General features: G+C 43.5%; 1 protein-coding gene across 2 annotated transcripts; it reads left to right on the top strand.

Annotated features, from left to right (window-relative positions):
• Positions 1–71: 71 nt before the first annotated feature.
• On the top strand, positions 72–16,537 carry URB2 (URB2 ribosome biogenesis homolog). 2 transcript variants are annotated; one of them, XM_059468359.1, is made up of 10 exons: positions 72–185; positions 373–538; positions 1,764–1,940; positions 3,214–6,586; positions 8,014–8,174; positions 9,276–9,386; positions 10,297–10,539; positions 10,890–10,980; positions 12,570–12,709; positions 16,169–16,537. In XM_059468359.1, the coding sequence occupies exons 2-10, from the start codon at positions 413–415 to the stop codon at positions 16,364–16,366; spliced, it is 4,620 nt and encodes a 1,539-aa protein (XP_059324342.1). In that variant the 5' UTR covers positions 72–185; positions 373–412; the 3' UTR covers positions 16,367–16,537. The 2 variants fall into 2 exon arrangements, with proteins under 2 accessions (XP_059324342.1, XP_059324343.1); XM_059468360.1 differs by lacking the exons at positions 10,297–10,539; positions 10,890–10,980; positions 12,570–12,709; positions 16,169–16,537 and having other exon boundaries at positions 8,014–8,198; positions 9,276–9,364.
• Positions 16,538–17,069: the final 532 nt, after the last annotated feature.

The following is a 17,069-nucleotide window of genomic DNA, read 5'->3' as shown; positions in this document are numbered from 1 at the left end:
GGAGCGGGGCCGGGGCCGCGCAAGCGCCCTCTGGCCGCCAATGGGCGCGGGCTCGCCCCAGCGCGCCGCCTCCCGGGCTCGGCGCTCGGCTGGCGCGGCTTGGCGGGGACGGAGGCCGGCGGGCAGGGCCCGGCCGTACCGGGAGCGGGGAGCGGGCAGTGACGGCCCTGCGAGCGCAGGGGAAGGTGAGTGGGACCGGGGGCTGGTGGGGGAGAGGTGGGCGCTGGGGAGCGGGGCCGTGGGCGGCTGGCGGGCGGAGGCGCTCGGGCCCCGAGCGGTGCCACGTGCGGGAGTGCCGGGCGAGTGCCCGGTGCGGAGCCGCTGCCCGTCCGTCCGTCCGACCGCCTTCCCCTTACTCGGCGTTTCTTCCAGACGTGGGTCTGCCGCCTCGCTGTGCCCACGTGCCGCCCCCATGGCAGCCATCTACTCCGGGATTTACCTGAAGCTCAAAAGCGCCAAGACTTCTTGGGAGGACAAACTCAAACTAGCCCGGTTCGCGTGGATTTCTCACCAGTGCGTCCTGCCTAATAAGGAGCAAGTGAGTACTTTTCACTGGCGAACAGTGATGAAAGAAGAAAATACCGATGGTGGATTACTGCTATGAATGAATCAGTTGTTAAAATCCAGATCTAGCTTCTAGCTAGCGGTTAGCACTGTAAATATAGCACTGGTTTAGGATTGTGATCAGCTTTTGATTTCTTTGTCGTTACAGGAAATATTTTTATAACAACATATTGTAGGTAGCCTCAGCACAAAGCCCTGCATTCGTGCAGGATGGAAGAATCTTTCTTTAAGAGAGGGTAGTGCCTGTGTTCTGTCTCCCAGAGAGATGAGAAATCATCATCTTTCAAACAGTCATTGCCATTGGTTTTACGTCCAGTACAGGATGCTCCGAAGTCAGATGCTTTTGGGCATAGTTAAAAACAAGAACTTGAGGATGGGAGGACTGACTGAGGCTGTATGTGTGTTCTCTGGTGCTCAGAACTTGCTGTGCATGAGCAGAGAGCACACAGTGCATTCATGGACTGCTGCTTGGAGGGTGATTTGGTTTTCTTTTCATGGAACCCACACTGTCTCCTCAGTCTTTTGTTTTGATCCTGTTTGCTGAAGGTCTGTGCTGTGTTTCCCTGGGTTAGGGGTGTCTTGTCCTGTTCCTCCAGCCCTGGTAGTACTTTCGGGCCTAGGGTTTGCACATCTGAGGTCTGTGTTTCAGGTTCTTGTTATTTCAAACAAGAAGTTTTGAAATAACAAGTTACTTAAAATATTAAACTTAGCCATACACCACAACTTCAGTTTTAAAACAGTAATTAGTATATTTCAATCTTTTCCAGTTTGCACACATCTAAATTCCTGGGCCCGAATTTCTAGGTAGTGAATTTAAACATATGAAGAGAAGGATGTGAGTGGAATAGCAACTGTCAGAAAGTTAAAACCAGCTGATTCTCTAAGCACTGATTTAAAGGACTGCATTTGCAACCAGTATCAACTGTTAGAATTAGAATGTTGTGAGAGTAAAGATGTTCACTTCTGAAAGTTGTTTTTGGATGGTACATGCAAGCACAGGTCCAACATTTGGTATAGAGCGTAAGCTCTTAGGAATTGAAACCTTTGGGAGCAGACTTCGCTGCTCACTCAGAGGCTGTTCTGCTTGGATGTAGCACAGTTCTCAAGGTACAAATGCTGTAACTATGAGGAGGTACTGCTTTTGTCCTGTTTTTGCTTGGGAGTTGTTAAAGATTTCTTGTTTTCCCTTCTGTTAACAGGTTTTACTCGATTGGGTAACCCAAGCGTTGGTTTCCAACTACAACAAGAAACATGAACTGGAGGATGAAGTTGTTGAAAAACTCTGGGCATATCTTGACAATGTTATCCATAGTAAAAGACTACAGGATCTCTTAAAGAGTGGGAAGACAGTTGGTCTCAGTTTTTCAGTTGCAGAGGTAACTATGACTGTGGATATCTGGAAAAATTCTGGATAGCAATATGTATCTTTTATAGTACTTGACTCTCCCTCACAGTGTCAGATGTTGCATGAAATATGTCTTAATCTGATAGATTGCCTGAAATATGTCTTAATCTGATAGTTTGCAGGACCTGTACTGAAAGTTTCTCTATTTCTGTCCTGCAGTACATTTTGTATTTGTGCAGCGCTAAGGTTAAAAATGGCAGAATTAGTGAGTGGCTGCAAAGGCAGTGAAAATGACTGGGGAAATGATCCTTTTAGTTTTGATCAGATTGAAGGGAAGCAAGAAAAGATTGTCTTTACATGTAGAAATTGAACTGTGAAGTATGAAGAATTGGTTGGATGAAATCTGGGCTTCAGAGATGTTATGCAGAAAGTGTGCCAAATTTAAAGGTGGTCTGTGTGTGAAAACCTGTCTGGATGAAGATCAGGTCAGAGATACAGGGTACCCTGAACACCAAGGACAGAGGTATAGAGGGTCCAGTGGGAAGAATTTAAGGGTCTGTTTTAGTCCATCACTGTTGCAGCTGAGGAGATGAACCATCCCCAATAAGGTGTAAGGAGACAGGTAAGGTTTTTAACAAAATAGATGTAGATTTTAAAATTGTTACTGAGTTGTTTGCAGACATTATCTGAAGTTGAGAAAAGGGAGCGAGTGAAAAGTGGATTGAAGAAGAGAACAGCAGGGAAATACACATAAAATTTGAGAAAAGGAAGAGAAATGCAACATAATTTCTCTAGAAATGTGTATCCCTCAAAGAGAAAAGAGAATAGTGCTTCACATTCCAGATACCAGAACTAGAAACTGTCTCATTTTCAAATACAAAGATGATATTTAGTCATGGACATTCTTATTAAATAAACTCTCTGTATCAGAGCAGGGATGTGTTGTGTGTATAGGTTTGTTGTTGTTGGGAGTGTAATTTTGGGGACCGTTCAAGAAGGGAAGAAATTTTCCCCTACTCCATTTCTGCAGGATGAACTGTTAGGATCAAGTGTGGATAGTCTTATGCTGTTGCTAGTAGTGTGCGTGAGGGCTTCCTTACTCATCTGGTGCTGCAAACAAATGCGAGGACAGTGGAGCTTCTAGTTTGAAACCTGTGATGTGAGAGGCTCAGCAGCAGCTGTTGGCACAACCCCCTTGCTTGCAGCCGCAGCTCACACAAGGTGTTGTTGGTTCATTATGATGGGCTTTATCTTTGTATGCTAAATTGACTGGTTTTGGGGTTTGTTTTTGTTTCTTTTTTCAGATCATAAACAAAAGATTATCAGAGGCCTATTCTGAGAAGACACAGCAGAACATTGGCACTGTGCTGAGCTGCTCCAGTGGCATTCTTTCTACTTCTTCACTGTCCATCATTTACACAGCAAAGTGTGAACTTCTGGTTGATCTCCTCAGCAAGCTGTCCAAGCTGGCATGTCAACAGCTGGCTTCTGATGATGCTGTGGGCTCGCAGTTGTTCAACGTCCTCCATCTTACCTTTGCTCAGTACCTGCTGATCCAGAGGCAGCAAGCCAACCCAAACCGTGTGTTTGGGCGAGTGACGAGTCACTTGCTCCAGCCATGCTTGCTCTTGAGACACTTGCTGACTGTGAGGAGCTGGACACAAGCGGATGATAACCATGTGTGTCAGCACCTGAGCAGAGAAATACGAAGCCAAATAGAGACTTTGCTGCAGGCTGGGTTATTTCAGCCTGAGCTTTTCTCATCCTACAAAGAAGAACTGCTGTCAGAGCAGAAATCCCAGGAGAAGAAGAAAGGAGCTTGGAAAACTCTTTTGCTACCAGTTAACACAGTGCAGACCAAGCTGGGCAGTGACTTGTGTGAACCTGCCCTCCATGGAGCAGTTGTTGCTGGTTCGGTGTCCCTGCTGTATAAGCTCTTTCTGGACTCGTACTGTAAGGCAGAAAACTACCTTGTGTGTTTCCACATGCTCAGCAGGCTTTTTGGCTGTCTCAGGCTCTCTGACCTGCAAGAGGAGGGGAAGAGTGATTTGCTTTTCCCTGTGGACTGGAGCGTGGAACTGTTTGCTTTGGAACAGCTTCTGAGCTTGGTGCTCAGCAATGACATCTATAATGTCGCCAGTGACCGTATCCGGCACAAGGAGGTGCAGTTTGGGTTTTACAGGAAGCTAGCACAGCTGCTGCTGACACACTCCCAAGCTTCCATCCCTGCTTGGTTCAGGTGTCTCAAGCTCCTGATGTCATTAAACCACCTTATAGTAGAGCCAGACCTGGATGACTTGGTGTCGTCAGCTTGGATTGATGCAGAGGCCTCTGAGCCACATACAAAGAAGCCTCAGGAGGTTCTCATCAGCACCATATTCCAGACCTACTCCAAGCTGAGGCAGTTCCCACGGCTCTTTGAAGAGGTGCTGACAGTCATTTGCCGGCCAGCTGTTGATGAACTGAGGCCGCCTATCTTCTCAGCTGGCCTGACACCAAAGCTTCGTGAGTGCCTTCTTGAACTGCCACCCAACCAGATTCTGGACATTCTGTGTCTCTTCGTGGAGAAATGCCAGGCCCTTATCATTCCAGCTGTTGAAGGGTCAGTTGACATGGCCTTGAAGCTGATGTCAGTGTGCTCGGTGCTGCATGCCTTTCTGTTCAACATGAGGAGCCTGGATGATGTCACTCCATCCCCTGTGGTGCTTCGCACTCAGTGTTTGATGGCAAACATACAGAAGGGAATAATTCTGCCACTGATGGAGCTGCTGCAGGCTCCTAGGAGAGAGGGAGAAAAGTCAGAGCTTTGGCTAAGAAAGGCCAGTGATGCTGCTCTCCTCCTTGTTTACACTTGGGTTGAGGTAGATGCTCTGTTTGGTGTTAGCTGCAGTAAATACGTGTCTCTAGCAGCTGAAACTGCTGTTACTGAACCTGCTGCAAGGCACTGGGGCGTTTCAGCTTTTCTGCCTGGTGTGAAGGATCAGAGTTGGAGGAGAGTTATGGAACTTGCAAGTAGTTTTGCCTCCACTAGTAAATACTGCTTAGAACTCCTCACACTTCAGAAAATGAAGATGATGTTAATGCAGACTGAAGCTGACCTACAGGCCTTGCAGCATGCCGCAGCTTTCATCCTGGAGTCTGGGAGATCTACCATGAGCAGAGGAGAATCTGAACTGTGGGATGGAGATATCAGTGCAATAACTGAGCTTAGCTACCCCACAGCACACTGGCACCTCATCATGTCCAACCTGACCATCCTGTTGCCATATATTTCCTTAAAAGATGTTGAGTACATTGCAAAGGTGCTTCTAGAAACGTTGATGTTGGCTGAAGATCAGGAAGCTGCCACGGATCAGGAGCCTTCCATCAGCATTGCAAAGATATCGCTTGGTTTCATCCACAGCTCTCTACTACCAGAAATGAGGGTCCTGCACTGTGCTTTTCTGACCCATCTTATTTATCAGTTTGCTGTGGTGCTCCCCACTGCTCCCAGGGATTCAGTAGATCTGCCACTGCAGCAGCTGTCTGTGACCAGTATTCCTTGGCATGAAGAAATTATGGCTTCTTGCAAAACTGTTGACCCATTGGAAGTACCATCAGAAAACAAAGTGCAGAAGGATGAGCTGAGCTTGTCTTGGAAAACACTGGAGAAAGTTGCCCAATGTATAGTATTGTTAGCAAAAAATGGCTGCCCTGTCATGCTGAAAGAACCTCAGCTACAAAGATGCCTGGATTTACTAGAAATTGTTTCTCTCCTGAAATTAGACAGTTTTCTTCCCTCTGACTGTACTCGATGTTTTCTGGTGCTGCTGTCCCTGCTAGTTAATGCCAGGGCTAGTGTCTCTTGCAGCAAATTGTTATTGCTGAAGGTTTTAAGTACTTGCCTCCACCTCCTGAGGTGCCTGCAAGCTGGCAGGAACTCCAACTCTGTTCTTAAGGTGTTACATGCCAGTGATGTTCTTGAGGCTGTCATGACCTCCCAGCTTACAGCTTGCAAATTCTTCACTGATGTCTTGACTGGTCCTGATTGGGCACAATATGTCCAAGAAGTCCAAGAGTTTTTGGAAAACTTTCTTCAGATGATTATTGAAAGAAGACAAAGTGTGAAGCTCAACTTGGAAAAGTTCATGTCTTTCCTGGTGAGCTGCAGGCCAGACACAGGTGCAGCCAAAAGCACGGACTGGAAAAACTGGAATCCCGCAGCTGAGCAGTTGCTGCTCACAGCATTCACCACACTCTGTCATGTTGTCACACTGCACCTCCAGCAGCTGCCAGAAAAGAAGCTGCATTCTGTGGATGTGTTTTGTGCTCTGTTGGAACCAGTGGTTCTGCAGATGGTCAGAACTGTTGAACACGGGCTTCAGAGTAGCACCCCAAACCAGCCTTTGCCTGTGGCATTCATACCATCTGTCACTACTCTCCTCAAAGCAGATCTGAGCCATCCTGTCAAGAAGGACTGGCAGAAGGAGCCCAGTGGATTTTTGAAGCGGCCCCGTGTTAAACTGTACCAAGAGTTTTACTCTCAGATACTGAAAGAGCTGCCCTGTGCAGGGAGCAATCTGCAGTTCCTTCAGCTTGCATTGCAGTTCCTGACTGTCTTCTGCTCTGTGCCAGAGCTGTGTCCTGAAAAAGAAACTGCACTCATGGTTGTTTTTGCTATAAAAAAGCTTCTCTCTGGTATGAAAACTCTTTCTCCACATCCTTTGCTAATTTTGTGAGTTAAAAGCCATTTAGCAAAGCATACAGTTTCTTTAAAAGTCTGCATTTGTTTACTTGTGTTAAAAGAGCAGGCTATCCTTTTTTAAATGCATAACAGGAAAATTTTCTAGGAGGCAATATTGTAGTACCTGGACCACAGCCACCATCTAGTGTGGCAATGAACTTCTGATAGATGTTAACATCTTTAAATAAAGTTGAGGTCCTGAGTTACTCATCCTTGGTAGAACATTTTGAAAGTACCTGGAACATGGTAATACTACTGGAGGTAGGGCTGAAGTGCAGTGTCCTGCTTGTGTAATTGTTGTAGTAGGCACCACTGAAGCGGCTGATCTGCACCAGGCCAGATCTTAGAGTAAAATACTCATCTGCTTTTGTATCTGGTAGGTGAATTTATAGAGCAGTGGAAGTTACCTAACTGTTACGGATGATGAACACCATGTGGTAATTCTGATAAATTCTGTGGGATATTGACAGGTTGGTTCCTTTATCCTCACCAAATAAAAAGCCAAGGCTGGAAATTACATGAAAACCCTCTGCTGGCAGCTGTGTGACCTAATGGCTCCTTTACATTGTCTCATTCAGAAAGAGAGATGAACACAGAGCCGGAATAACTGTTCTCTTTGACTTCCTCAAACTGCTGGCATTTGTCAGACTTATTGCTGGCATGCTCTGGTGCAGTGATCTCCAAACATTTCTGATTGCACACACCCATCATTTAAAAAACCTAAGAAATTGAACTCACAGCCTGAATATAAGTTACTTATAAATTATACATGTACTACTCCAGTATGTATACTGTAAAGTACACATACAGAAAATGTTTCAAAAGCATGAGATAAAGGTGAAGTAAAATCTATTTAAAATATCTTTTTGTATTAAAGATATTTTACTTATTATAATTCCCATACCCCAATAAATATTTAACTTATTATAATTCCCATACCCTGGGGTGTGCACACCCTGCTTTGGAGACTACTGTTCAAGTGAAGTCCAGTTGTGATCTCAGTGTTTGTATTGCCATTAAGTAGTCATAGAAAAAGCTTTATGCTTTTATAATTTGTGATGGATCTGTGGCCACCATTTATAGAAAAGACCTGTGGCTTGTTTAGCCTGCTCCGTTGGCTTGTGCAGCTCCTTTGGTTTAGTCTTTCTGTATTACTGAAGAGTTTCTATTGGTATGATGACTGCTCAGAACCTGAGGGTAGGATATACTTGAGATCATCATCTTAGTGCACTAGTGGGGAGAAAGGTAAAGTATCAAGCCCTCTATGTATTTGAGTGTTAAAAAGGTACCCCCAGAACTGTTTTATTTTCAGTTTGCCCTATTCTTACCTGTGGAAGTCCTTCTCTTGGGAATTGATTGCTTTTGTCTCTTGAATATGCAGGTCCTGCAATTACAACCCAGGTGATCCGAAGTATGGAGATGGAGCTGACAGAGGTGCTGGTCCAGGTGCTGGGAAACTGCTCTGACGAGGAGTTCTACGCTATAATGAGGCTGGTGCTGCAGGGACTGGAAGTGAGGAATATTTGGCAGCAGAAGGCTAAAGTAAGGCCTTCTTAACAGTTTAATGTGTTGTCAACTTCCTTCTGCAGTCTGCTGTATCTTGAAAAAAAGGTTGTTGGCTGAATGAGATTTGTAAATATTTTTTTTGTTCTTCCTGCTTTATGTTCAGTAATCAGGTCAAATTAATTTACATGGATAAGGGCTTTCTGACTGTATTATGTTCTGTATATAAATTGAGAGGTAGAAAAATCATGGAAACCTACTCAAAAAACTTTTTGTCTGTTGTAAGGACTCAGCAGTCTTGAGTCCATTTATTGTCAATAGAAATCACACAGCTGTGGTCTTACAGGCCATGCTGAAAGCTCTTTCCTACTTGCTGCTCAGAGCTCCTGCACAACAGATACCAGCAGTCAGTGTTTGTCTGTGGCTCTTTTGTACAAGGTTAAAGGCACTTTTAGAAGTGCTGGCATTTTTAAGTAAAACCAAAACTGCACCTGTACTTTTGGTACTTGTTGCTCTAAAGACTACTCAGCAATACCCAGGTAGCACTCAGTATCTTTAAATTATGTGCCCTTCTTCAGAGCAGCTTAAGCACTAGTGCTGATGTGTGGAACACTTGGCAAAAAAAGTGTGCTGTATGCTTCATAGAAAACCCACTGATTGGAGAATGGCCTGAACTGCACAGAGAATTCCTGCCACCTGAATGTAGCTTGCAATATGCTTCTTGTATCAGTCTGTGTAAACAACTAGCAATTAAAAAAACCCTGCTGCCAAAAGCAGCATTCTTAATTTATAGTGTACCGATATCCTTGTATTGCCTCTGCTTCCTTCTGTTACGTAGTGGCAGTTGTATGAGGGGGCTTTCCTTTCTCAAAAGTCATGTAAGCTTTTTTGTACAGTAAGTTGATTGTGAAGCAAATGTGGCATAAAGTACATTTGGGTCAGCGCTGCTGAGTGCATTCAATTCTGTTGAGCTGCTGCTTTCTTCACAATTTCCAAAGAGAGGTATTGGTGGGAGGCCTTTCATGTGTCAGGGCTCTGGTAATGCTCAGAAGTGCCACTGACCTTGAAAGAGCTTTTCTGTACTTGAAAGGAGCCAGTGTGCCTTGTACCCCTGACTGATGATCCCTCTGCTTTCTGCAGGAAGTATTGTCAGCTGTTACGCTAACCAAATTGTTGCTCAGCTGCCCATTAAGTGGAGACAAAGGGAAAGCTTTTTGGTTTGCCAGCCCACAGATAATCACAGCTTTAGCTGTAAGTATCTCTTTATTGTAACTTCATTACCTACCCCTCCTATCCCTTAGACTCTCTAGTGGATACAGCTAAAGTGCACAGAGGCACACAGGAACAAAAACTAAACACATCCATGCCAGATTCATCTGAGCGTTTTTGTGTAGACCCTTTTTCTCCTCCTTCCTCAAGTAAATCTCCTGTGAGTGCAGTGTGCAGGTCATCCATTTCTTATGCACAGTAATTTTATGGAACTCCACTGTAATATGGTGCTTGGGAGAAACTTGTCAGACTGCAGAGTGGAGTCTGTCTCCTATCCTTCCTGCTGTCCAAAGGAAAAGATAACCATCAGCCATGTGTTGCAGCCGAAGCCAACAGCAGCAAAACAAAACAAATGCCTATAGAAAAAAGTAATTATATAAATGCACTGAATTATGAAAAGGAAACTTAAATGAAACTAATCAAGCCAAATCAAACCTGCCCCTCGTTTGTACAGCATATAAAGCTAGTGATGTAGGTTTTTCTTCTCTTGGGATGATATCTCTAGGCAAGAATTTATCAGCAGCTGGTTCTGCAGTGCCTGGGAATCATAAGCTTGCAGTTTCTGCCCCTTCTGATAGGTCTGCATGCATGTGAAGGAGTGAGCTGCATCATTGGATTCGTGCGAAAGGTGCAAAGAGGTGCTGGCTTTCAGGAGGCTGGGGAATAGTTGTCATTCCAGTTATGCTCACAGCAGTGTTTGTTTGAAATGCATCATATGCATCCTCACCCAGGGCACAAGTGCATGAAAATGGCTCAGGTGCAGGAGTCTCCCTGCCAGTACAGCTAGCACAGGTCTAGTTCCATTGACTCCAGTCAGGGTTAGGGTTCTCTGGTGTTCCAACTAATGATAAGTGGCTAATGCATTTCTCATTGTCTGTTTCCTGTCTTGTAGCTGCAAACCAAAGAGGCCTGTCAGGACCAGGCACTGATTTCCATCATAGCTATACCTATTCTAGAGACTGTAGCAACTCTGCTAAGGCAGGGAGAAGGGATTCTTGTGAATCCACATCACGTTTCATTGGCATTCAGCATTCTTCTAACAGTTCCTCTGGATCATCTGAAGACAGAAGACTATCATGGTGTCTTCCTGGGGGTCCATGAAGTGCTCTTCTCTATTGTGCAGTGTCATCCAAAGGTATATCTGTGATTGGGTGGGAGAAGGGGAAAGATTTGAAAGAGAAAATGTATTAGTGATAGACTTCTTTTAATATTATTTTGAAATATTTTGTCTTGACAGTAGGAAAGTGCATTGTACTGCTTGTCATTTAAAATCACATAATTTCAGTTGCTCTCCTGCTTTGCTTGTGCCTGCACTGTTGTTCTTTGGCAGTGGATTGCTTATGATTTAGGAGAAAACATTTCCTTTTTCTGTGATTGATTCTAGAAGGACAAATGGCTCAGGGTGCAGAATGAAAAGATAGTTTCTACCCTCTCCACTCCCTATACTATGTATTCTCACATGTTTTTGTTTCATGTGTTTTTCAGGTGCTGTTGAAAGCAGCACCATCCTTTCTGAGCAGTTTCCATCGTCTGGTTGTTTCTGTCATGCATGAGGGGCGTCAGAAAGGAGACAGAGGTACCATATCTTCTCCACCTTTGCTTTATATATACATACACTTTAGAAGGGGAGATGCTGAGCAGGACAAAGTCCTCAAAACCTAGCTGTGGCATTGAAACTGTCATTTCTACCTGTCCTTTATGAAAAACTGGGGTTTTATGAAAAACTGATCTTTGTGGTTGTGGGTTTAGGAAGATAACTGGGGCTCCTGGAGTGCTGCATGCAGACAGCATTGCTTTAGGTGAATAAGTTATTCTTCACTGACTGGCTGGCAAGTAGACAGGAAGCAGTAAGGCTTACTGTGCTCAATTTCTGCTCTTCCTATCAACCCCTGTGTCTGCAGGCATTGGTGGCTGTGTGCTCCAGTGATTCATGCTAATGTGTGTCAGTTATAATCCCAAATGGATGCTACTAAATGAAATTTTTTGAGATCGGAACTATGTGTACTACAGAGCTGAGTTGTCACCATTGTATGCTAAGTGTATCTGAAGCATTAATTTGGATTAGATTATATATCTGTATGGCCAAGGATTTGAAATAAGGGTAATTAAATATCCTAAAAGGAAGGGGGAAAAACAGACTTATTACTGGAAGTTATTAAAGAGTTTACATAGTCAGAGTAGACAAGTCAGAAATGTCCACAATGATTAAGATGGTCAGGACACAGATATTCTGTCATTAATAGTGGAGTTTTGAGACAAGTTGACTTCATGGCCTGAAACTGATTGTATCCCAGCTTTTTGCTGATGTCCTACAACCTGTGCCATGTTCAGATCTATCTCAGCTGATGCGTTGCCCACAACTGTGGGGAAATATAAGTGTATGTATTCATTGTAGAGGAATATATTAGCTGAGGCTCAGTGATAGAGGAAAAGGTATGTTAAACTGGTGCCAGATTTGGAGAATTTTCTTGCTTTTGCAATGTATTTGCATAAGGCAATCATCCCATGAAGCTTACAGGTACATGGCATCCTCATGTTGAAAATGATCCTGTTTATCTTTGCAGAATTGTTCTGGTTTTGTAACAGATAACATGGAAGTAATTTCTGGATTTCCCTTCTCCCTTGTTTGTACTAGCTCTCTTCATTCTCTGCCTACTGAGTTAATTCTCAGCTGATCTCAGCAGTCTCACTTTAGATACCTCCAGTGATGCAGCTTTTGCTGCTATATTCCACATAATAGAACTCATCAAAGAGCTTTCTTACTATGCTGTTTCTAAGAAACATCTTCTGATTTTCTCTAGGCAGGGAATACAATTTTCTTGTCTCCTCATTCTCTCCTCCACAGTGCTGGTTGGGACTGAATTGTGGAAGGGACTGCAACTGCTGTTGTGAGCACTTCAACATCTATAACAAGTAATTTTTGTCTTGCAGTGCACATGAAATTGGAATCAGTATGCTCTTACAAAGTAGCCACTCTAGGAGATGTATTTTGTGTGTTGTGGGGGGCCTCTAGCTGTGGTTTGATAAGAAAAGATGATAAAATAGGCAAGCTGTCCTTGGCCTCATATTGTTCAAGGATCATGGAAAATGGAATGATTATTTGGGGTTTTTTTCCTAATGTTTTTAAGTCTCAAATGCCAAGCTGCATCTCAATTTGTGTTTTAGGCAACATGGATGAGTTTGAAATGATACTGAAATGTGCACACTTGGTGGAACGGATGTATACTTACATTGCTGCAGAAATGGAGGACTTCACTGTGTTTTCTGCCTTCATTGTGGCTCACTATGTGACTGAATTGCAGAAGGTATGTTCTTATCCATCTTGAAAGTGCCATGGTATTGTGCTAGCTCTGGTGTTTCTGTTCCAAAGGCAACTCTGTTAAATTCTGTAAAATTTGTGAAGTTACAGTTGTTATACCTCACAGAGATGCAGGCTGCCCAGGTACAAAGCTGTTTTGCTTTAGTGCCATGTTGGGTGTTGCATTTCTTCATAGAATCATAGAATGGTTTGGGTTAAAAGGTTGAAAGATAACCTTGAAAGGTCATCTAGTCGAGCTTCTCTACAATGAGCAGGGACATCTTGAAATAGATCATAGCTGCATCCAACTTGGCCTTGAATGTTTCCTGGGGTGAGATATCCACCACCTCTCTGGACAACATGTTCCAGAGTTTTGGCACTATCACTGTTAAAAATGTCTTTCTTATACATCTGGTAGTTAAGTTTATCTCCCAAATAGTCTCCAGGACTGATAGCAGTTAAATCTGGCAAAGTAATGGTGGAAGATTCTCCTGGAAAGAATCTTTTAATATGGTGTAAATGATTAAATGAATTAAAAAAATGTTGCCCAGGCAAGAATTGCTGGCTTTTCAATAATTCTCCTTCTGTACCAAAGATATCATTGTGATCCTTAGTGAAAGCAACCACTTCTACTCTTATGGATGCCAGAGCCAGATCAGTATTTTCTCTCACCCAGAGGTAACTTTAGCTTGTCAGTTTCTTTAGCCTAATAGATGTAGATTTCACCAGGGTTTGAATGCTGCTTGTGGTGCAAGTACCTGCAAACTGATTATTTGTGGTTCTGGCCTGGGGAATGGGCTGAAATACAGAAAGGAAATGTAGCTTTTGTTTCACAAAAAGAAAATCCTAACTGGTGCTGTGTTTCTGAAGGATTGTGGTGTAACCAGTGTAACTAACCGTGAAGATTATTACAGAGGTTAGTTGGTCATTGTTTACATAGTGAATGTAGTAGTTCAGCAAAGGGAAAATTGCTGTTAAGACTGCTTCTGTTCCCTTTAGCCGTCTGTGAATCTGTAATCTGGTCATCACTGAATAAAAGCCTGACTTGAATTGTCAAACAACCTTTTTAAGTTGAAAGGACACTTGTCTCAGTATTAGCGGGAGTACACAGTCTCATGAGACAGCTAGGAAAGTTTTGTGCAAGATGTTCACTGGGAAATGGAAAGTGATGGATGATAGCTGAAACCACAGATCAGTAATGTATGCATGGAACCTTTGGGTGTGGAAGGGGAAATTGGTGTAGTGAGCCTCTAGACACTGTGGCAAAGGAGTGTTTTCTGTCTGACAGAATAGATAGATCACATGTAGGTGATGATTTATTTGCTCATTAGACTGCTGAGAATTGATGGATATCAGAGGAAAGAGGGCCCTCAGATGCCTGTCTTAAATGGGGCATGTACACATCTTTCCTGTTGCTCTGCAGAGGGAGAGAAAAGCTCTTTTAACCATTCATCTCTTCCGAGTCAGGATCAGTGGCTTTCTCCCTGTGATATGAAGACCCCGTGGGTCCATCAAAGATAACTGAGAAAAACATGTTAGTAGATATAAGTCTTTCTGTAGGCATCTGCACACTTACTGGAACCCTTTTTAAGGGTCTGTGAACTAGAGCTGATGAAAGCTACTGGCCTAAGCAGTCACTTACCCCTAAACTGGTTGTGTAACAGCTCCCTCAGTCCTCCCTCTTTATACCATGAATTATTTTGTATTAATCTAGAAAGATTCCTTACTGGAGTGGGTGGCATCTCTTTCTTACTGTTGGCAGTCCTCTCTGCTTGTTGCCTGTGAGCTGTTGCTTAATTCAGCAATAGTGGAATACCTCTTCACACATTTAATGTCTCACATCAAGAACTCTGTAATGCTTGACAAATTGGTTGTGCTAACTGTATAGAACGTAAACCACTTACAAGTATAATTAACTGCCAGCCAGTAGTGGCAGCTGTTTAAATCTTTGGCTCTGCTTCCCATGGTGTTACTGGTGTTTATAGGAAACTGCAAAGCAAGAATGGCCCAAGTAAGGCTTGGGTCCAGATGAATTTGTGATGTGTGGGATGCAGTTCCATTAACTGCAGCTCTGAGATAGCTGCTTATCACCAAGTGGGCCATCTGGTCCATATTGTCAATAGCTGTGGGTTTTCCTGTCCTTGTTCTCTGCAGTCATTCCTCTACTCTAGGAAGGGAGAACCCAGCCCAGTGCATTCACTGGGAGCTGTGATGCTCAGCTGTTCTCCAACTGTATTGTGCAGTGTAGGGAGAAATAGCATCTGTTGTAAACAAACCAATTGATCAACTGACAGGGAAGGGAAAAATTACAACCTCTTGCACATGTAAACTCTGTAGGGTCACAGATCTAAAAGAAATTTTATGTGCTTTAATGCCTGCTATATGTTTTTCCCTGCTATGTTAGTGGATCTAACAAAACATATTATCTGTTCCACATTTAGGGCAGAAAGAGAGCGGGAGCCTGTCACAGTGATGAGGAGTGCACTTCATTAGCAGAAAGTTTATTAGTTGCCTAAGGAAGAAAGAGGCCTGAATTTTAATGACGGCTTTTTATGTGATTTTCATTATGCCTGGAGTGCAGAGGCTCACATCTGGAGGCATAAAGCTAATTTTGGGATTCAGCAAAGATAAGACATGGTGCTGCAGCAAAAATAACGCAATGATGCCAGAGGCCACTACTGTCTTGGGCAGTGAAGTATTTAGCAAGTGATTTGTGGGCACAGGACAAATTTCAATTAGCCTAGAGCAGCAGAGGGCTCCGGAGTCAGTGCTGATGTTTCTGGTTGTTAGTGGCAGTTCTACTGGTTGTGGGGTTGAGCAGAGGTAATGTCAGGAGCAGGGTGCTGAGTCCTGACTCATTTCTTGTATTCCTCCAACTTTCTGCATGACTTCAGGCAAGGTACCTGATTCTTGGTGTTAAAACAGATTAAGGAAATGTACATTTCTGAGATTTTTGAAGGCTTGTTCTATAAAGGTGTGCACATTGAAGTACTCAGAAAAATATTGTTAGATAAATATGAAATTGTTAAGTGATAAGTCAAAATTGTTTCTACACAATGTAAATGAAGTGCTCATTTGAAACTGACATAATAGCATACAGCTATACAAGACATACAGAATCTACTAAAATGTGTGATCCAAGGCAAGTATTTTAGGGTTTTTTAATTAGAGTTGTTGTGCTGAGGAGTGTCCATGTGATTCCAGGATGATTAGTGTCTTTGCCACCTCAGCAATGTGTATAGTACTCCTGTGGATTTTACTGCAAGAGTGCTTGTTTTGCAGAACGTTTGCAAAATTCAGGAAAATACTGCAGTCAAGTCAAAATCTTGGATTTTATCTAATGGGCTGTTCCAGATGGTCTCATGCAAAGGATAATGTTGTCAGCATTTAATGTATACTGACTGTGGAACTGGTGTTGTCTTGCCTTTCTGTCTTCAAGTTTAAGGCAATTTTGTTCTTCTTGCAGGTGACTTTGCATCCAGCTGTGAAGACACATCTCACAGAGGGAATATATCACATCCTTGACCTTTGCATTGAACGGGACATCAAGTTCTTAAATGCATCTCTCCCAGCAGGTGTGAGGCAGGTCTTCAAGGATCTGTATAATGATTACAACCACTACCACAAAGCAAAAAAGCAGGGGGAGGAAAAGTACACTGCGTGATGAATCCTGCCTGGCGCTGCGTGATCAGTTATGAATTGTTCTTGCAGTGCTCAGATGATGCTGGATTGCTGTTTGGCTTGGGATAAAGACTAAGATTGAACTTGAGGAGGGTCCTAAACATGGATTGCATTTATCCCTATACAGCCAGCCTTCATAATGGGGAAAAAGGGAACTGGGGAGGGAGGGAGGATGGATGTGCTGTGCTGTTGGTTCTGGTCCTGCATTGTGCCACAAATGGCAGAACTGCTGTGCCTCTGCTGGCCCCTGGTGAACGCTGTGGGAGCCTTGGGGAGCTCACTGCAATTTGGCAGCAGATGTCAGGCTTCAGGCTTTGGCACGTCATGGTGCTTTCCTGTGGAAGCAATAGTCTGGTCTAAAAGCCAGTGAGGGCTAAAACCCCTGCTTTTGCTTACATGGTAAGCACAATTAAAGCAGTTAAAGTGCTTAATTTTGTACCCTGTTATTTTACATTTTGTAACTGAAGAACTTTGTCAGTGTCACACAGCCGTACAGTAGGTTACTGTGCAAACCTGCAGAAGTAAAAGTAAAAAATTTGGAAGATTATATATCTTTGCTTGATTGGTTTTGTTGTCCAGCCATCCCTGGGCAGCCTGGTCTGACCTATTGAATTTCCTTCCCAACTGTATTATCCTGTGATCTCGTGATAATCAAAAAGACTGACTACCTGGAGCTCTGTTCAATT

This window comes from Ammospiza nelsoni, chromosome 3, assembly GCF_027579445.1.
Source record: "Ammospiza nelsoni isolate bAmmNel1 chromosome 3, bAmmNel1.pri, whole genome shotgun sequence".
Classification (NCBI taxonomy): Eukaryota; Metazoa; Chordata; class Aves; order Passeriformes; family Passerellidae; genus Ammospiza; species Ammospiza nelsoni.
Note: the sequence above shows the minus strand (reverse complement) of the source record. Positions and strands in the feature narration are given on the sequence as shown.

Excerpts from the sequence above, each read along its gene's own strand:
- URB2 (XM_059468359.1), top strand. The coding sequence starts at position 413 with ATGGCAGCCATCTACTCCGGGATTTACCTGAAGCTCAAAAGCGCCAAG. Across the intron at positions 539-1,763 it reads TCCTGCCTAATAAGGAGCAA|GTTTTACTCGATTGGGTAAC; the intron begins GTGAGTACTTTT and ends TTCTGTTAACAG. Across the intron at positions 1,941-3,213 it reads TCAGTTTTTCAGTTGCAGAG|ATCATAAACAAAAGATTATC; the intron begins GTAACTATGACT and ends TTCTTTTTTCAG.